Source organism: Chrysochloris asiatica, unplaced genomic scaffold, assembly GCF_000296735.1.
Source record: "Chrysochloris asiatica unplaced genomic scaffold, ChrAsi1.0 scaffold00024, whole genome shotgun sequence".
Lineage (NCBI taxonomy): Eukaryota > Metazoa > Chordata > Mammalia > Afrosoricida > Chrysochloridae > Chrysochloris > Chrysochloris asiatica.
The window spans coordinates 13,375,530-13,391,725 of record NW_006408542.1 but is presented as its reverse complement, the minus strand read 5'-3'; the positions used below and the strand labels follow the sequence as shown (position 1 = coordinate 13,391,725).

General features: G+C 37.7%; 1 protein-coding gene across 1 annotated transcript in view; it reads right to left on the bottom strand.

Annotated features, from left to right (window-relative positions):
- The window catches only part of MTA3 (metastasis associated 1 family, member 3), a 186,797-nt gene that overhangs the window by 111,695 nt on the left and 58,906 nt on the right, over nucleotides 1-16,196 (bottom strand). Inside the window, exon 4 of the mRNA XM_006839401.1 lies at nucleotides 4,624-4,750. Coding sequence (XP_006839464.1) covers nucleotides 4,624-4,750 — 127 coding nt within the window. The remainder of the gene's footprint in view (nucleotides 1-4,623; nucleotides 4,751-16,196) is intronic.

Below are 16,196 nucleotides of genomic sequence, written 5' to 3'. Positions count from 1 at the left end.
TGTTGAAGAATAATGATGACTCTATGAAAGACACCTCACAACATGGTTGAACTTGGAGGACATTATGTGGGGTGAAATTGGTCAATCATAAATGGTCAAATATTGTATGAAACCAATGCTGAAAAAACCTAAAAAAATTTTTTTTGATAAAAGAAACAATCTGTAATGGTAAACAGGATGGAGGGATAAAGGGTATACACAAGTTAACATTGTTGACATGGTAGGCAACATACAACAGGGAAGTAAGCAAAAGAAAGATGAAGATAGGGGTAGACACAAGGAGCAATGCAATCAGTAAAGTGAATAGAGGCAAATACTGTTAATTATTGGTACATGGAAGGAGTTGCAACCATGTAATGAAGCAAAGTACATGATTTGCTGAACATAAAATTGATGATCTGCTCAATTTACAATAAAAAGATGAAGAAGAAAAAACACACATAAAATTAACTGCAAACCCTTAGAATCTTACAAGGCTGTTGTAAATATTGTTTCATAGCAGAGAAGAAAAACAAAAAAATAAGGTGCAGACCCTCAAGAATCTGAAAATCTACAATGAATTTAAAAATACAATCTAGACAAATCTCACAAAAGGCTTAATATTCTTACCAACTACTCAAGATACTTTTCAACTGAAAAAAGAAAGGTGGTGCCTCATTTTGGAAGCCAGAGGATCTTGTAGAAGGAACATGTTGTTGATAAAATTGTGAAATGGATTCTGACTCATGGTGACTCTGGTAGCATAGAGGTTACGAATCAGAATGCAAACCACAAGGTCAGCAGTTCGAAACTACCAGCTGTTCCGCGGGAGAAAGATGAGGAAACCCTGTACAGGGTCAGTATGGGTCAGAACCGACTCCACGCCACATAACCACCCCAGTTGCGCAGAGCAGAGCTGAAAGCTTCAAAATCTTCATGGAAAAATGGAATTAAAAGATAATGTAATTTTTCCCACAAACATTTTGAGACCCTCCCCCCCATACACTTTTAACAGATCTGGCAACTGGCGTAACAATAAATTTTATTACAGCTTTATAATGAATGAGGAGTCCTGGTATGGCACTGTGGATTAATGCACTGGACTGCAAGGTCAGTTTGAACGGCATGGTTCCTCAGATTTCCTATACAGGGTAGCTATAGGTTGGAACCAACTAGAGGGCAGCACTTAGCAACAACAAAACAACATAATGTATGAAGCATATAATCTATTATTAAGTCCTGGTGTGGCGCTATGGACTAATGCGTCAGACTGCAAAGCCTTTTGAACTGCAAGGTCGGCGGTTCAAGCTAACCAGCTGCTCCTCAGAAACCCTATACAGGGTTGCTATGGGTCGGAACTGACTCAATGGCACTTCACAAAAACAAGTCACTATGCATGAAACATGATTCCTCTCCCTTCTCCCCACAAAAAAGTTCCAAAGGGATTCCCAGTGTTTAAGCCTGCCTGTCCCCTGCACTAGGTTTGTGTTCCTGCTCTCTCTCTCTCTCCCACCCTTTCTCTCTCTTACTCCCTCCCTCCCTCCATCTTCTTTTCCTTCTCTCCCTTCTTCCCTGTACAAACAGAAGAAACAATCCTGATATACTGGGAGGCCTACAGCACCCAGTGAATATTATAACTGACAGACTATAAATGGGCTGTCGTCAGAATGTGTCAGTCAGCTATTCTCCTGTGTTCCATGGAGTGCCAAGGAAATTCTGGGCATCTGATAAACTCCCCTGATGATAAAAAGCCAGCATTCACCAAATTACCCCTCTTTGCTGCCAAAGAACAATGGGGCTTCAGTAATTTTCTCCCGTTATAGAAGAAACAGATAGGGCATGACTTCAACATCAGCAAATGCCACGACCACTCCAATGTGCACGTGTTCTATATCAGCATGTGGGCTGTTTAGCTCAGCTCCATGTCTTGGCTAAAGACTGTGCCCCTAACCTTATTCAACTGCTTGAAACTTAAAACCATTAATGAGTGAATGGGGGTCTACACTGCTATCTCAAATTCAAAAAGAAAAAAACACAACCACATGTCCCAAATATAGTTCAAAAGAGTTATCATCCTATAAATTCCTTAAAGGTAGGGATACCTTGTCATACCCAAGTACTATAGTAAGGCCTCTAACTTACAATACAGTCAGGAAATAATGATCAACAGTGACTTAACATGATCATAACAAGGATCATGAATAATACTATGTAATTTCTATGTTCAATACAGGCAAGTCTTGATAATTATATTCCAATATACTCCCCGCCCATATGGTAAATGAAAAACACATCACTAGTTTTTAATTCCAAGCAATCTGTTATAGGAAACCAACATCATTTGTAAACAGTTTCCAAGCTATCATAGGAGGGTAAATTTAAAATATACTTGCGTGTTTTGGATACATTTTAAAAAACATTTGTCAGATTCTTGTTCTGGCAATACTCAAGACTGGCCACATTAACTTCTTGAGCTTAAAATGAATCTTTATAGTCTAGCTTCTTCCAATTAAATAATACCATGCATGTGGCTCTTTAGCATTTATTAGTTATACACTGCTTTAAGAAAATCTCAAAAATATAAAGTTTTCATGTTTCATCTCTTTAAGCAAAAGTTATTAACTTATTCCTCGTTGTGCTGTTTTAAAATACTCCTACTGGTGGAGAATGGACTGCTCCCATATTAGCAGGCCTGATTATCTTTTCCAACAAAGGAATTATGCCATTCAGGATATACTAACTCCAGTCAGTCAAACACAGTACGCGCTAAGAACACCTAGATAACTGTGAGTCCTTTTTAAAGGTGTTTCCATTGAAATAAGAGAGTCCTGGTATGGCACTGTAGACTAAGCACTGGACCAAAGGGTCAGTTTGAGCCACAAGGTCAGCAATTCAAACTCACCAGTACCTCCTGAGAAGTCCTATACAGGTTTGCTATGAGTCAAACCAACTTGACATTTAGCAACAATGACTCTGTAGGACTCTTGGTGTGACGCTGTAGGATCAGCACTGGACTGCGAGAACCACAAGGTCACAGTTCAAACCCACCAGCTGCTCCTCGGAAACCCTAGACAGGGTCAACTATGAGTCGGACCGGACTTGGCGACACTTAACAAAAATAAGATAGTTCTGTAGGATAAACTACACTGCTAACCACAAGTTCAGCAGTTCAAACCCATCAGCTGCTCCTCGGGATTCATTGATATAACTTCTAGACTTGGAGGAAAAGTCATTCCAGTATCTTGGTCACATATCCCCTGCCTTGGAAGACCTCTATGACCACTTTTGCAAAGAGGAGTTAAGCACCAAGTCCCTGAAGTTGGAGGGAGTACAAGGACCAAACAGGAACTTTAGGAAGTCTACAATCCTGTCTGACCCATAAAGGCAGACTCAACTTCAATCAGCCATTGGGGGCTAGAGATGTCGGGGTCACTGCTGAAATAACAATTTTACACATTTTACTTCCCTGTGTAACTGATTTTTATGACAATGGTGACCATTTGAAAGGTGAATAAAAGAAATAGACACAATAAGCACTGGATTGCAAACCACAAGGTTCAAGCCCACCAGCCACTCCACAGGAGAAAGATGAGGCTTTCTGCCTTCACAAAGATTTTTAAAGCCTTGAAAACCCTATACAGGGTCACTATGAGTTGGAACTGACTTAAAGGTACTTAACAACAACAACAAAGAAAAATTGAAGATAATTAGTTAAAACTGAGGGACCTAAAACACTGTGGGGTCCCCCCCACTCTCACCCACAACCTTGAACACACCACCCATGTTACCCTGTCTTCTCTAATGAAATGTACCCAATGTACTCTCTTGAAGGCTAGATAAAACCCACTTCCTTCTGAACCATTCCTGGCCCTGATGGTCAGAATCTTCCTGTCTTTTGAAGTCAAACATTTTGCTATACTTCTGAGATGTACCTATTAAAGAATATACTGAAAAATGAACAGTTCAACTTTATTTGTGATGGAGATTTTGTCTGCAGTCCTGGTGTGGTGCTGCAGGATAATGTGCTGGACATCAGTGTGAACTGCAAAGTCAGAAATTCAAATCTACCAAGCACTCTTAGGAAACCCTATACAGGGTCACTATGAGTTTGAGTCGGAACCGACTCCATGGCAAATAACAGTAACAAAGTAGACCATAATAGACCACCACCATTCCTCTGTAACTGCCCAAACTAGAAACTGCATATTTTCATTTTTGTATCCCCAGCAAAAACAAATGAATGACTGATAAAGAATAAGTCTTTCATCTCAATCAATGTCTAAAGAAAATAAAGAGCCATATATCCCACAGAGTCAAGAGTTACCTGCCTAGGAACCAGATCCTGGGGTTTTAGCTCTTGGTTTCTAATGACTGATTTTCTAGGAATCTGGGAAACAGTAGTATTTACCAAAATGGTACTGGCAATGATTTCTATAGTGCAGAACTTTGGAAGGACTTTAAAATACTAACACACTCTGCGAATAAACTTCTAAAATTAAACTTCATTATGAAGTCTCTAGTGAACTAACTTGAGCAAGATCCTCATGATAATTTGCAACATACTTCAAAGAAAATTCTTGGCATTTACCTTTCTATTCTCACCATATTACTGAGTACTTCAAATTATTTTTTAAATGGTGTTACCTGATATGTGTTGCAGGCAAAGATTCGTACTGGCGCGACAAAAAGAGTTCCCTGTGTTTCAACTGATGTTTCTGTTTATCAGTCAGGTCAGGCTCAACTGTGGTTTCAGATTCTTCCTCAATTTCTTCTACAGAGATAAAAGTTGAAGAATGTATTACTATTTATTATTACAAAGCACATTATCTATTTGGACTATATCAAATCAGTCAAAATTTTATTCAAATTCATACAGTTTAAATTTACCTATTTACCTCCATAGTTCAAGCACAGTCATATAATTAGGCTAGCCAGGACTTTAAAAGGAAGAGGAACTCCAATATACATATTGCAGATGAACTACATGAATTCGTCTCTCCTTCCCCATAAAATCACACCTACATAGCAATTAAAACGTCCTAACATTTCAGTGACAATAAAAAAAGTGAAGCAAGAATAGTTATTTTTTAACAAAATAACAGTGATAATAGCTCAGAAGATGGAACCAAACCCAGTATCTATTCCAGCTCAAAGCGACCCTAGAAAGAGGTTCCAAGATTGTAAGTCATTTTGGAGACTAACAAACTCATCTTTCTCCCACAAGCAGGTGTAAAAAGAGCTCAGCACAACAGAAAAGGAAGCGACCATCTATCTGCCTACAGAGAGAGACCATGAAGAAGCAAGCCAGAAGACCTCTATTAATGTGGCACATGTGCTGTGTAAGGAAGATGTAAGGCAAGGGGCTAAAACTGGGAGGAAGGCACTGAAAGAATGAATACAGTAGACTAACAATCCCATAATACAATACACAAGGGGGCTTCAAAAAGTTCATGGGGGAAAAATGGAATTAAAAGATAACAGAAGCTTAGTTTCAGAAAGTGTAGGGGAAGGTAGACTTCCCACTGAATAGTTTTCATCTTGTCTAGATGGGTCTGGTGAAAGGAGATGGGAATAAAGATTCTTATGATTCAATAGTGAGTAACTGTTATCATGACTAACTGCAACTGTCACAACTGTAAAGGTAGAAGTTTTGTAACAAAAAATGAGGAGTACGTAATCTAGGACCATCAACAGAGAAAAGCACAAGAGGAATGTGGGGCCCTATCCAGAGAAGCAGTGACACCAGAGATGGATGCAGAGATAAGGATATGGAAAGATAGAGCAGCTGAGAATTCTAGACTCATAGAAAGAAAAGGGCTGTATACTGGCAACCAGGAGGCAGGCTTGCAGAATGTACCCTTTGGTTGCTTAAATGATTATATATATATTCCTGAGTGTTTTTGTGTACATCCCCCCACCAAAAAATAGGGATTGTAACCATGGCAATGAAACGATATACGATAGGATGAAATATAAAGCTAATGTTCTCCCACAGTTTACATACTATCACATAATTCACAATAAAACATTTAGGAAAAAAAGCAGTGTGTTGAAGAAACATTCAAACATGCATGTCATTGTGGTTTGGTGCTGTTGATTCAACTCTGATTTGTAGCGACCCTGTGGCTCAACAGAATAAAACAAGGCCTGGTCTTGTGCCATCCTCAGCTTCTCAAATTATTTACTAAGCATACAGACTGAGTAAGTATGATGAAAGGATAAAACCCTGCTATACCCGTTTCTTGATTTTAAACCATTCAGTATCCCCTTGTTCTGTTCAAACAACTGCCTATTGGTCTATGTATAGATTCCTCATGCGCACAATTAAGTATTCTGGAATACCCATTCTTCACAATGTTATCCATTGTTTATTACGAGCCACACAGTCAAAAAAACACAAGCAAACATAAAAAAAAAGACTTACTGAAAGGAAAAACAGGTAATATATAAAATGAAATCACAAATCAATAGCAATATTATATGCAAAGATGGTAGAACAATGTTATCCAAGATTAACAATTTATGTTCAACCTAGAATTGCAATCAAAGTATCTATCAAATCATCTTTTATTTAATTCAAACAATATTAATTGGTGCCATTCAGGCATATTCCAGGTGCTAAAATTAATCAGGAAACAGAATAGTTACTAAGAAACCATTAACAGTGTCCCTGCCTTTGGGAAGCATGGCTAGAAGGGACAGTAAAGACAGGAAAAAGAGTTTTACTTAAGATTTAAAAAACAACAACAGTATTTAATAACCTATTAATTAGAAAAATATGACAAAGTTAAAATGTACAGATGGGTATCCAATTAATTTTAGATACAAAATGCTAGATAATCTAATTCTCCTAGGAACTTACAGACCCTCTCTACAGCCTCTTCTGGACCATATGTGTGGGTCGGAGGATAGGAGTAGCATTCTTAAGTCAGAGAGAAGTTGCTATGGGATGGGGAGGGCTGCTTCTTCACACACAGGAAGTAGAGCCTAAGATTAAACTTGTAGCACCTGTACATGATTTAAGATTTTCAAACATAGACACAGAAGGACAGGCACACAGCAACACACTCCTGTCCCTAACAATTCTTATTTCACGACCAAGAATCACAAGAGATTTTATCAATTTTTAATACCCTAGCTGCAATTTCTCTCGATTGCATGAGGGCAAGTTTGAGCTGAAATGGACTCAACAGCAAAAAATAATGATCTAAGTGATCAAAAAAATAATAAAAGATCTAAGATCTTTTTCACTTTCAAATTTTCAAAACATTGAAATGAAAACTTATTTAGAAAAAGACAATTCAAAGAAAGATTAAAATAATTTTAAAGTCTTTGAAATTCTTTCTTTATGAACTGCTCAGAGAAATACAGAAGCTAAACAGCCACTTACTAGCACACCTAAACACATTTCATCAGTGAAGACCGATGAAGTTATTGCTGCATTGGCACTATTAGTACCAGTAAATATCAAATGAGGAATTATGCTCCCTACCTAATTAGAATTTGATGAATTGTTGTTCTGTAAAACACATTTAACTGAATTATAACGTGAACCCTACAGAGCTAAAACAGCAACAAGCTCTATAAATAATGGAAACAGACAGCAACTCTCGTACACACTTGGTGCCAGATGAAAATGATTAAAATCTCTGAAACCCACCCTCATGAAAGACAGAAATCGACAAAATAGCACCTTTCATTATAAAGATCACCAATTAAATGCAATTTCTAAAATATAGTGATTAAATTGCATTTACATGTTTTTATAAATTAACACTGGCTTCTAAACAGAATTGAATGAATGATTCTCACGTCACTAACATCCTAAAAACATTAAACAAAAGTGGAAAAAATTAGAACTGAGACAAGGAGATTTTTAAAAGGACAAATATAACCACCACAAAGCCTGTACAGCTGTCCCTGAGTATCTGCATAGGAATTGGTTGGTTCCAGGACCTCTGCAGATACCAAAATCCAAGGATGCTCAATTCCTTACATAATATAGCATAGTATTTGCATATAACTTACACACATCCTCCAGTGTAATTTAAATCATCTCCAGATTACTTGAAATATCTGTTGCTGTTATGTGCTGTCAAATCAGTTTCAAGTCATAGTGTAGTGACACTGTAAATCTTTACGGGAGCAGAAAGCTTCATCTTTCTCCTGTGGGGCAGCTGGTGGACTCAAACTGCTGAGCCTGCAGTCAGCAGTCCAATGCATAACCTACTCCAGACCAGCAGGGCTCTTGCAATACTTACTGCAATGTAAATACCATACTTCAACCATTTAAGTGCTTTTCCTCCCACCTCCACTCAATCTTTTTGATCCACAATTGGCTGGATCAGTGGATGTGGAACCTACAGATAAGGAAAATTGACTGTAAATTGGTTCCATGGAACATCCCAGTTACTTGGCCTAATAACTTGTTTAGTGCTTCTGTGTTATCTCCTACTTTCTTGTTTAATGTCTATTGTGCCCAAGGCACAACAATTGGTCTCTCCAGCAAAGAAAGAAGAGTCAGGAATAAGAGAAGACAATGATATGTGTGGCTAATTGACCCATGAGCCACTGCCCCCTTTGTCATGAGACCAGAAGAACAGAATGACTACCATGACTAAACATTTTGATCAGACTCTATAGAAGAATCTGGATCGAAGGGGGGAAATGCAGAACATAACTGAAATTTTCTCATGGAATCGAGACTTTCTGGAGTAAAGAGAGCAAGATGAAGCCCTTAAACTATTACCCTGGGATAATCTTTTAACCCATAACCAAAAATATTCCCTGAAGTCTAGTTACAGACAAACAAAACTTTAGCTTAACTAGTAAAAAATGTCTACCTCGAGCATTAAACTACTTGAAAATTTATCTGTATGGAATCAAATCGACAACACCACCTTGAAAGATTAGATAAAAAACCTAGAAGGCAGTAAGTTTATGTTAATGGAAGAAGAACAACTCCAAGAAGGAGGGTGCTCATAGCTGCAAACTCAAAGAATGTAACCAATATTACTAGAGTAAGTGTACATGTAGAGGAGTTCTGGGGTGGCACTGTGGCCTAATGCATCACAGTACTAAGCTATTTGAACTGCATGGTCAGTGGTTCAAGCTCACCAGCTGCTCCTTGGAAACCCTATACAAGGTCGCTATGGGTCGGAATCGACTACACAGCACTTAACAACAAACAACAACATACATGTAGAAACTGTTAAACTGGTGCATGTTTTGCTGTGTATATTCACAATAATAGATAAATACTTCTCAAAAGCATATAAATGGGAGCTCTGGTAGCATAGTGGTTACGAGTCGGGCTGCCAACCTCAAGGTCATTAGTTCGAAACTACCAGCTGTTCCATAGAAGAAAGATGGGGGGGAGGTGGAAGGCATATAAATGGAAATATCCTTTCATTCTTTAAAAACATATTCTACTAAACTTGGTAAATACCAAATATGCTACCTTCTAAAATTTTCTAAAGTAAAAGTCGAGTACTATGAGGTAGTTTGAAGCTCACTCAGAGCTCCAAACAGAAAGTTCTACCAATCTACTTCTAAAAAAATAATTAGCCACTGAACACCCTATGGATCACTGTTCTAGTCAGATATACAGGGGGTTGACAAGTATTCAAATAGATTCAATGGCAACCGGTTATGTTGTTGCTGTTAAGTGCCACTGAGTCAGTACTGACTCATAGCAACCCTGTACAAGGTTTCCAAGAGGCAACATGTGGTTTGAACCAACAAGCTTGTGGTTAACTGTGGTTAGCAGTCCAATGCTTATCCTACAGCACCACATCAGAACTCTGGAGATCAATAACAAATTACTAACTGGATTTTCTTTACATTTGGAAAAATTTCACCATACACAATTTAGTAAAAATAAAGCACTATTAGGGAGATGAGAAAGGGGAAAGAAATTGTATAAAGGGATTTTTGACATTTTTAAGGAGCATTTTAAGTTCTGCTACACTTATTACTTCGGTTTTAGCTACATTGTTGTTGTTTAATGCTATCAAGACAATTCTGAATCATAGTGTCCTTGTATAGAGTTCCAAGGAGCAGCTGGTGGATTTGAACTGCTCACCTTATAATGCCATATAATGCATGCTCTAGTAAGGTTCCTATGCATTTGAAAGTTTTAGGCTACAGGATAAAAAAACAAATCATAGCCAAAAAAGCTCAGGCAGGCTAGTTGCAGGCTGAGAAGGGAAAATAAGGCTAGTACAATGTACATGAGGGAGAAGGCAGAGAAGAACTCAAACTAGCATGTAGTCCGTAGCTTTGAGTGTCCAGCTATGAGACTGGAGAACAGTTTCAACAGTAGGTTAGAGTCAGAGACTCAAGCAAAGCTTCAGAAATTGGGTTCCTGATGTGTGAGAGTAGGAGATTGATGAATTCAGGCATCTAAGCAATGAGGGACACAATTCAAACACAGAGGAGCCATTGTGACAATAGGTATTTTACCTGAAATTGTGTTATCAGAAAAGACCAGAATTAAGATTCCTACATGCTAGTGACAAAGGAGGTGGTCCTCCACAGATTGTTCTCAAGTATCCTAAATTTCTATTTTTATGAAATATCTGCTCACGGTGTTAAGACATTAGTGTTGGTATAGACCTTATAAAAAACGAAAACCTGAGTCGATTCTGACTTGTAGCAACCTTAAACGGACAGAGTAGAAATGACCATAGAGTTTCTTTATGGAAGTACATAGCCACATCTTTCTCTTGCTGGGACGCTGGTGAGAAATCCTTTTGTTAGCGGGACACGGTTAAACAGAATCCTTTACAGAAAATCAGATGGCAAAAATGTGTCTAGAGTTCCATTTTACAAGAATGCATGTTATTGGAATGAAAATAGTTCAGTATTGATGTAACTCAAGTCCATTGTTAAGAATGAAAAATCTGAGTGGCATTCTGCATGACATTAATGAATTTCCAAATAAATTTTGGTTTTGAAGGTTTAAAAAGGAGGGGAGCAAAATAGGAAATGAGCCCATCTTGAGAGATCTTCTATACCAGGAAAAAAAAAAAAAACAAGAGTCAAATGCTGCTTTGAAGAAGCATTTAAGGCAAAAAGGGAGACTAACTGGAATGGATGAAGAGTTAACAGAAGGGAGATCAAATTTAAAGCCTCTGAAAGTCTGAAGCCTGATTCATGAGCCTTTGAGCAATCTCCAGTTGGAGACTCCTCTTTGCTACAAAACAGTAAACTAAGGATATTTGTCACCACACACCTTGTACTATAATAACCTGGGGTACACTAAGTCCCTTGAAAATCTTTAAAGGCCATTTGTTCATTAATCTATATTCACTCCATTTTACTTTTGAGAGAAAACAGATGAAACCTCAAGAAATGCTCACAGCAGACCAGGTAAAAATGATCAGATAATCACTAAAGGCCATGATTGCAAGGACAGACTCATGAAGTGACAAAACACTACATAGAGTGACCAACAAGCTTACTGTTCAGGAAACTCTACGTGCCATCATTGCATAACACTGCTTCCCAAAATTATTATTCAAGAATTAAAGTCCAAGGGTGGGGATATGAAAGGAGTTTTGTGGTCTTCATCTGTACAATGTGAACTTGAGTCTTCCCTTATAAGGTTATTGAGACAACAAATTAATACATGCACATAAATTGCTTAGCATAGTGCCTAACACAATGTTGAATCAACAACAGTTATTACAAGTTTTTTTAAATTAATTTAAATATAATCTCCATCACTATTTGGGAAGCTATCTCCAGCCCCTAAAACAATTGCTTCAAATTAAGAAAGCAAATGATATTAAAATTGCAGTTTGGGGATTCGTTTAACATTCACTAATAACTATGGCACCCAGGCCCTACCCCTGGAGATCCTGATTTAGAAGTTCTGGTGTAGAATTGGGGCAATTCAGCCTCAGTAAGGAAGTTTTGTTATAAAACACTAATTATCTTTAAATGGAACATCGATGTCAACAGTTTGCAAATCTCAGGACCGGTTTATGCTGTCAAAATCTTATCAAATACTTGAAAGTGCTTTCTATATGTGGATTACATCAACCCATACTTATCACATTAGAAGTCAAAATTGAGAGATTTTATAACACAAGAAATAATAAATAGAAATTCTGTCAAAAAGCAGCTTGGATATCCTCAAGGGACTCAAACCATGTTTTTTTGAAATGCTCTTGGAGATTGGGAAACAAAGGAAATCTGAAAGGGAACAATTAAGGCAGTATGGTGGCTGGGTTAGGGTTCCCCAACAAAATTCTCATAAAAAGCAGCCCCTGTTATCCTCAAAAGAATGAGCAGGTGCATTGTCGTAATAAGGGGGGAAAAAACTTGCTTTGACATTACAAGCAAGCTGAAGGGTTTCTAGGACAATTGACCTGTGTAAAAAAACAACAACAAATTTAACTGATAGTCCAAGCTGAAAAGAGAAACATAACCTGTTAAGCAAGGGTCTTTTACTTTATTGGCTTTAAAAAAACCTATCACACACACAAAAAAAAAAACCTATCACAGAAATTATATCTTCACACAGTGACTCATAAATTGTTCTATAGCAAGTTATCCCATCAGAGATGTAAGCTATTTCTGCTTTACATTTATTCAAAGAACACTGCATCTGGCAAAGGATACCCAACCTCATAATATATTCAAAATCCATCTGGAACTGTATACAGTCTTAACATGCCATCATGCATTTTCCCATTTGCTATTGATTTTAAAAATTAAGAAAGAATGAAAGAATTAGAAGCAAATACATCATCCAGTGCCACCAGAGCACAACCATCTCAACTGATCTCCTTGCATCTAGTCTTGTTCCCCTCCAATTCATTACCAGCAAGCAAGCATCCTCTTAAAACGTAACTCAGGAATCTCCCCCACTGATTTGATTAAAAGGCCTCAACAGCTCCCAAGTACCAATAGGACACAAACTAAATTTCTTGCATGATTTGTATATCTCCTTAACAATCTACCCAGCCGTATATTCCATCAAGACCTATAACCCTTCCTTCCTTATCATCTACCACCACCACCACCCACCAGCAAAAGAAAATAATAATACACCTACCAGAATGAACACTGGGGATTCTGAGAAGACAGTAGTTCTGTCCTGATAAACATTACAATTTACCCAGGATTACAGACAACAGTACATACTCTCATGTTGTACAATCCCAACTAATGTTGCCTAAGGGTACAACAGATTCATTATAAAGAAGCACTGTTTAAGTAAGAGGTGAAGGTCCATTAGCCAGAGTAGGGTGGGAGACTGGAGAAGGAAAGGGAGGGCCACTGTTTTTTGGGTTGTGTTTTTTACCTAGAGAACACATTGGTGAGACTGGTGGAGAACTCTGGGTAAGACTGACCACGGTCCTTATCTGCACTATGCAGCTGATGTATTTCTTAGTTTTCCTCTTACAAAACTTCTAATTTTCCTAGATTTGTACTTTTTACATTCCATGTTCAATTATTAATGGAGGTTTATAGGTAGTTCTCCTCATTTTGAGTTGTACCCCATCAGCAATTAAAGTCTCAAAAGCCTTTTTCTATTTGTGTTATCATGGTTAACAACAACATGGCTTTATTACAATACTTTTTGATTTGCTCTTCTTTAAAAGAATCAAGAACCAAAACCATAGAAAATTAAGTGATAAAGCATGAAATTGAAATTCTAAAGTCTTCCTGGGTAAACTATTTACCAATATGTATTAAAAACCTTAAAAATTATGTATACCCAATGACACACTCACTTTAACAAAATTAGACAAATTTAAACAAGGGATTTACTACGGGTAGTTAACCAAAACAACTTTCTACTACTTTATTTTCTACATTAAAATGATCAAATAATCTAAAATTGTATAGTTGCACAATTATATTTAATTCATATTTGTGAATTATGTGATATATAAATTATCATTAAAAGAAACAAAAACCGTATCATTCTACAGAGTTTAACTTTTCTCAAAGCGGTAAGGTGTTTGGACACCAAAGGTCAGAAAATTTAGAACAAAGATAGAACAGAAACAAGAATAAATAGTAGGACACAGGAAGACAACCATATCTTGCAGTCATTTTCTACAGTACATGTCCTTCTAGAAGACTGACTTATGAGCTTCATAATTTCCAAAAATTTCTTATAATCCTGTCATCCCTTCCTGTCCTAGTTACAGTCATTTACTAAAAAAGATAGTCAATCATAAGCATGTTTATAAATTATATTTTCAAATAAGGACGAACATAGTAAAAATTTCTGTCTTTGTTATCTAGTGCTGAGATAACAAAAACCCAATAAAAAGAAAGTTTTAAGAACAAATATATTTTCTTAGTTGAGGCAGCTAGAAGTCTTCATTCAGAGTGCTAGCTCCAAAGACATTCATGGATCTCTTCTGAGATTCTGCTTCTACGCCATCTTCCTGTGGTTTGCCATCTCTCTTTTCCCAGCTCTGGTTTTCTGATTTACTTGTTTAATCCCCTTTTTATATCTCAAAAGAGGTTCACTTAATAAAGATGAGTTTCTGGTTCAACACTGTAGGATAAACACTGGGCTGCTAACCTCAAGGTCCATTCAAACCCACCAGCTGCTCCTCTGAAACCCAATACAACGTTTCTATGAGTGACAGCATTAACAACAATACTGTCTCATTAACACAACAAAGACTTCAACTGAGGGTTCTCAAATGGGATTATAACCACAGGCATTGAAGGTGCTGTTGTTTGAAGAGTTGGTTCTGACTCATAATGACCTTCTGGTTAACAGTCCAGTGCTGATTCTACAGCATCACACTGTTGTTTTAAGTACTTTCAAGTCAGTTTTGACTCATAGCAACCCTGTATAGTGTTTCCAAGGAGTAGCTGGTGGGTTTGAACTACTGACCTTGTGGTTCAAAGTCCAGTCAGTGCTGATCCTACAGCATCACACTGTTGTTATTAAGTGCTTTTGAGTCACTTCTGACTCATAGAAACCCTCTATAAAGTTTCCAAGGAGCAGCTGGTCAATTTGAACCAGCAACCTTACAGTTCAAACCGAATTTATGATCTAGTGCATTATCCCAAAAGTCACACTAGGACTCCATACAGCACCAAACTTGTTGTTGTTGTTAAGTGCCATCGAGTCGATTCCGACCCATAGAGACCCTATACAGGGTTTCCAAAGAGCAGCTGGTGAACTTGAACCGCTGGCCTTGCAGTTCAAACGGCTTTCCAGTCTAGTACATTAACCCATAACGCCACACCAGCACCAAACTAGGACTCCATAAATCACAGGCACAGAGGTTGGGATTTACCACATATACCTACGGAGAACAAAATTCAATCCATACAATCGTTTTAACATGGTATAACACAAAACAAACAGAATTGTTGCTTAAATTACAAAAACTCAACAAGAGTGTATTAGAACTTACAATCTAATTTATGTTTGTGGAAGGCTGCGCTTTACAATGGGAGCTCTGTTTTGAGCCCTAACACATGAGCTAACACTGTGGCAACCTTTTGCCCTCAGGCAGAGAGGGTTTGAAAGTAGATCACAACTCCCCTAACCATCCCCAAGCAGTTCTGATGTGCCACAGTAACATAAGTGCTAGACTAACCAGTTTTCACAACTTCAATCTTTTCTCCATTTATATGGATGTTGTTTATTGGTCCAATGGTGAGGATTGTTGTTTTCTTTACTTTGAGATGCAACCCATACCTAAGGCTCTGGTCTTTGATCTTCATCAGTAAGTATTGTAAGTCCTCTTCACTGTCAGCAAGCAAGGTTGTATCATCTGCATATAGCAGACTGTTAATGAGTCTTCCCCCAATCCTAATGCCAAATTTAAAGATAAGGTACAAAATATCTAAGATCAGCTATTAAGAATATAAAACGGTTTTCATTTAACTAATCATATGTGAATGTTATGGTGTGGCACTAAGGGTCAATGGGCTGGACTGCAAAGTCAGTTTGAACTGCATGGTCAGTGGTTAAACTCACCTGCCACTCCTCAGGAACCTTATACAGACTCACAGTGGGTAGGAACCAACTCAAAGACACTTAACAACAACAAGTCACTTGAAAGTATACAACATGAGTATTTCATAACCCACAAATCAGGCATATAATTTCAGGGGTACAGCTAATATTGTTGTTGTTGTTGTTATGTGCTCTGGAGTCAGTTCTGACTCATATCAACCCTATACTGGGTTTCTGAGACTGTAAATATTTATGGGAGGAGAAA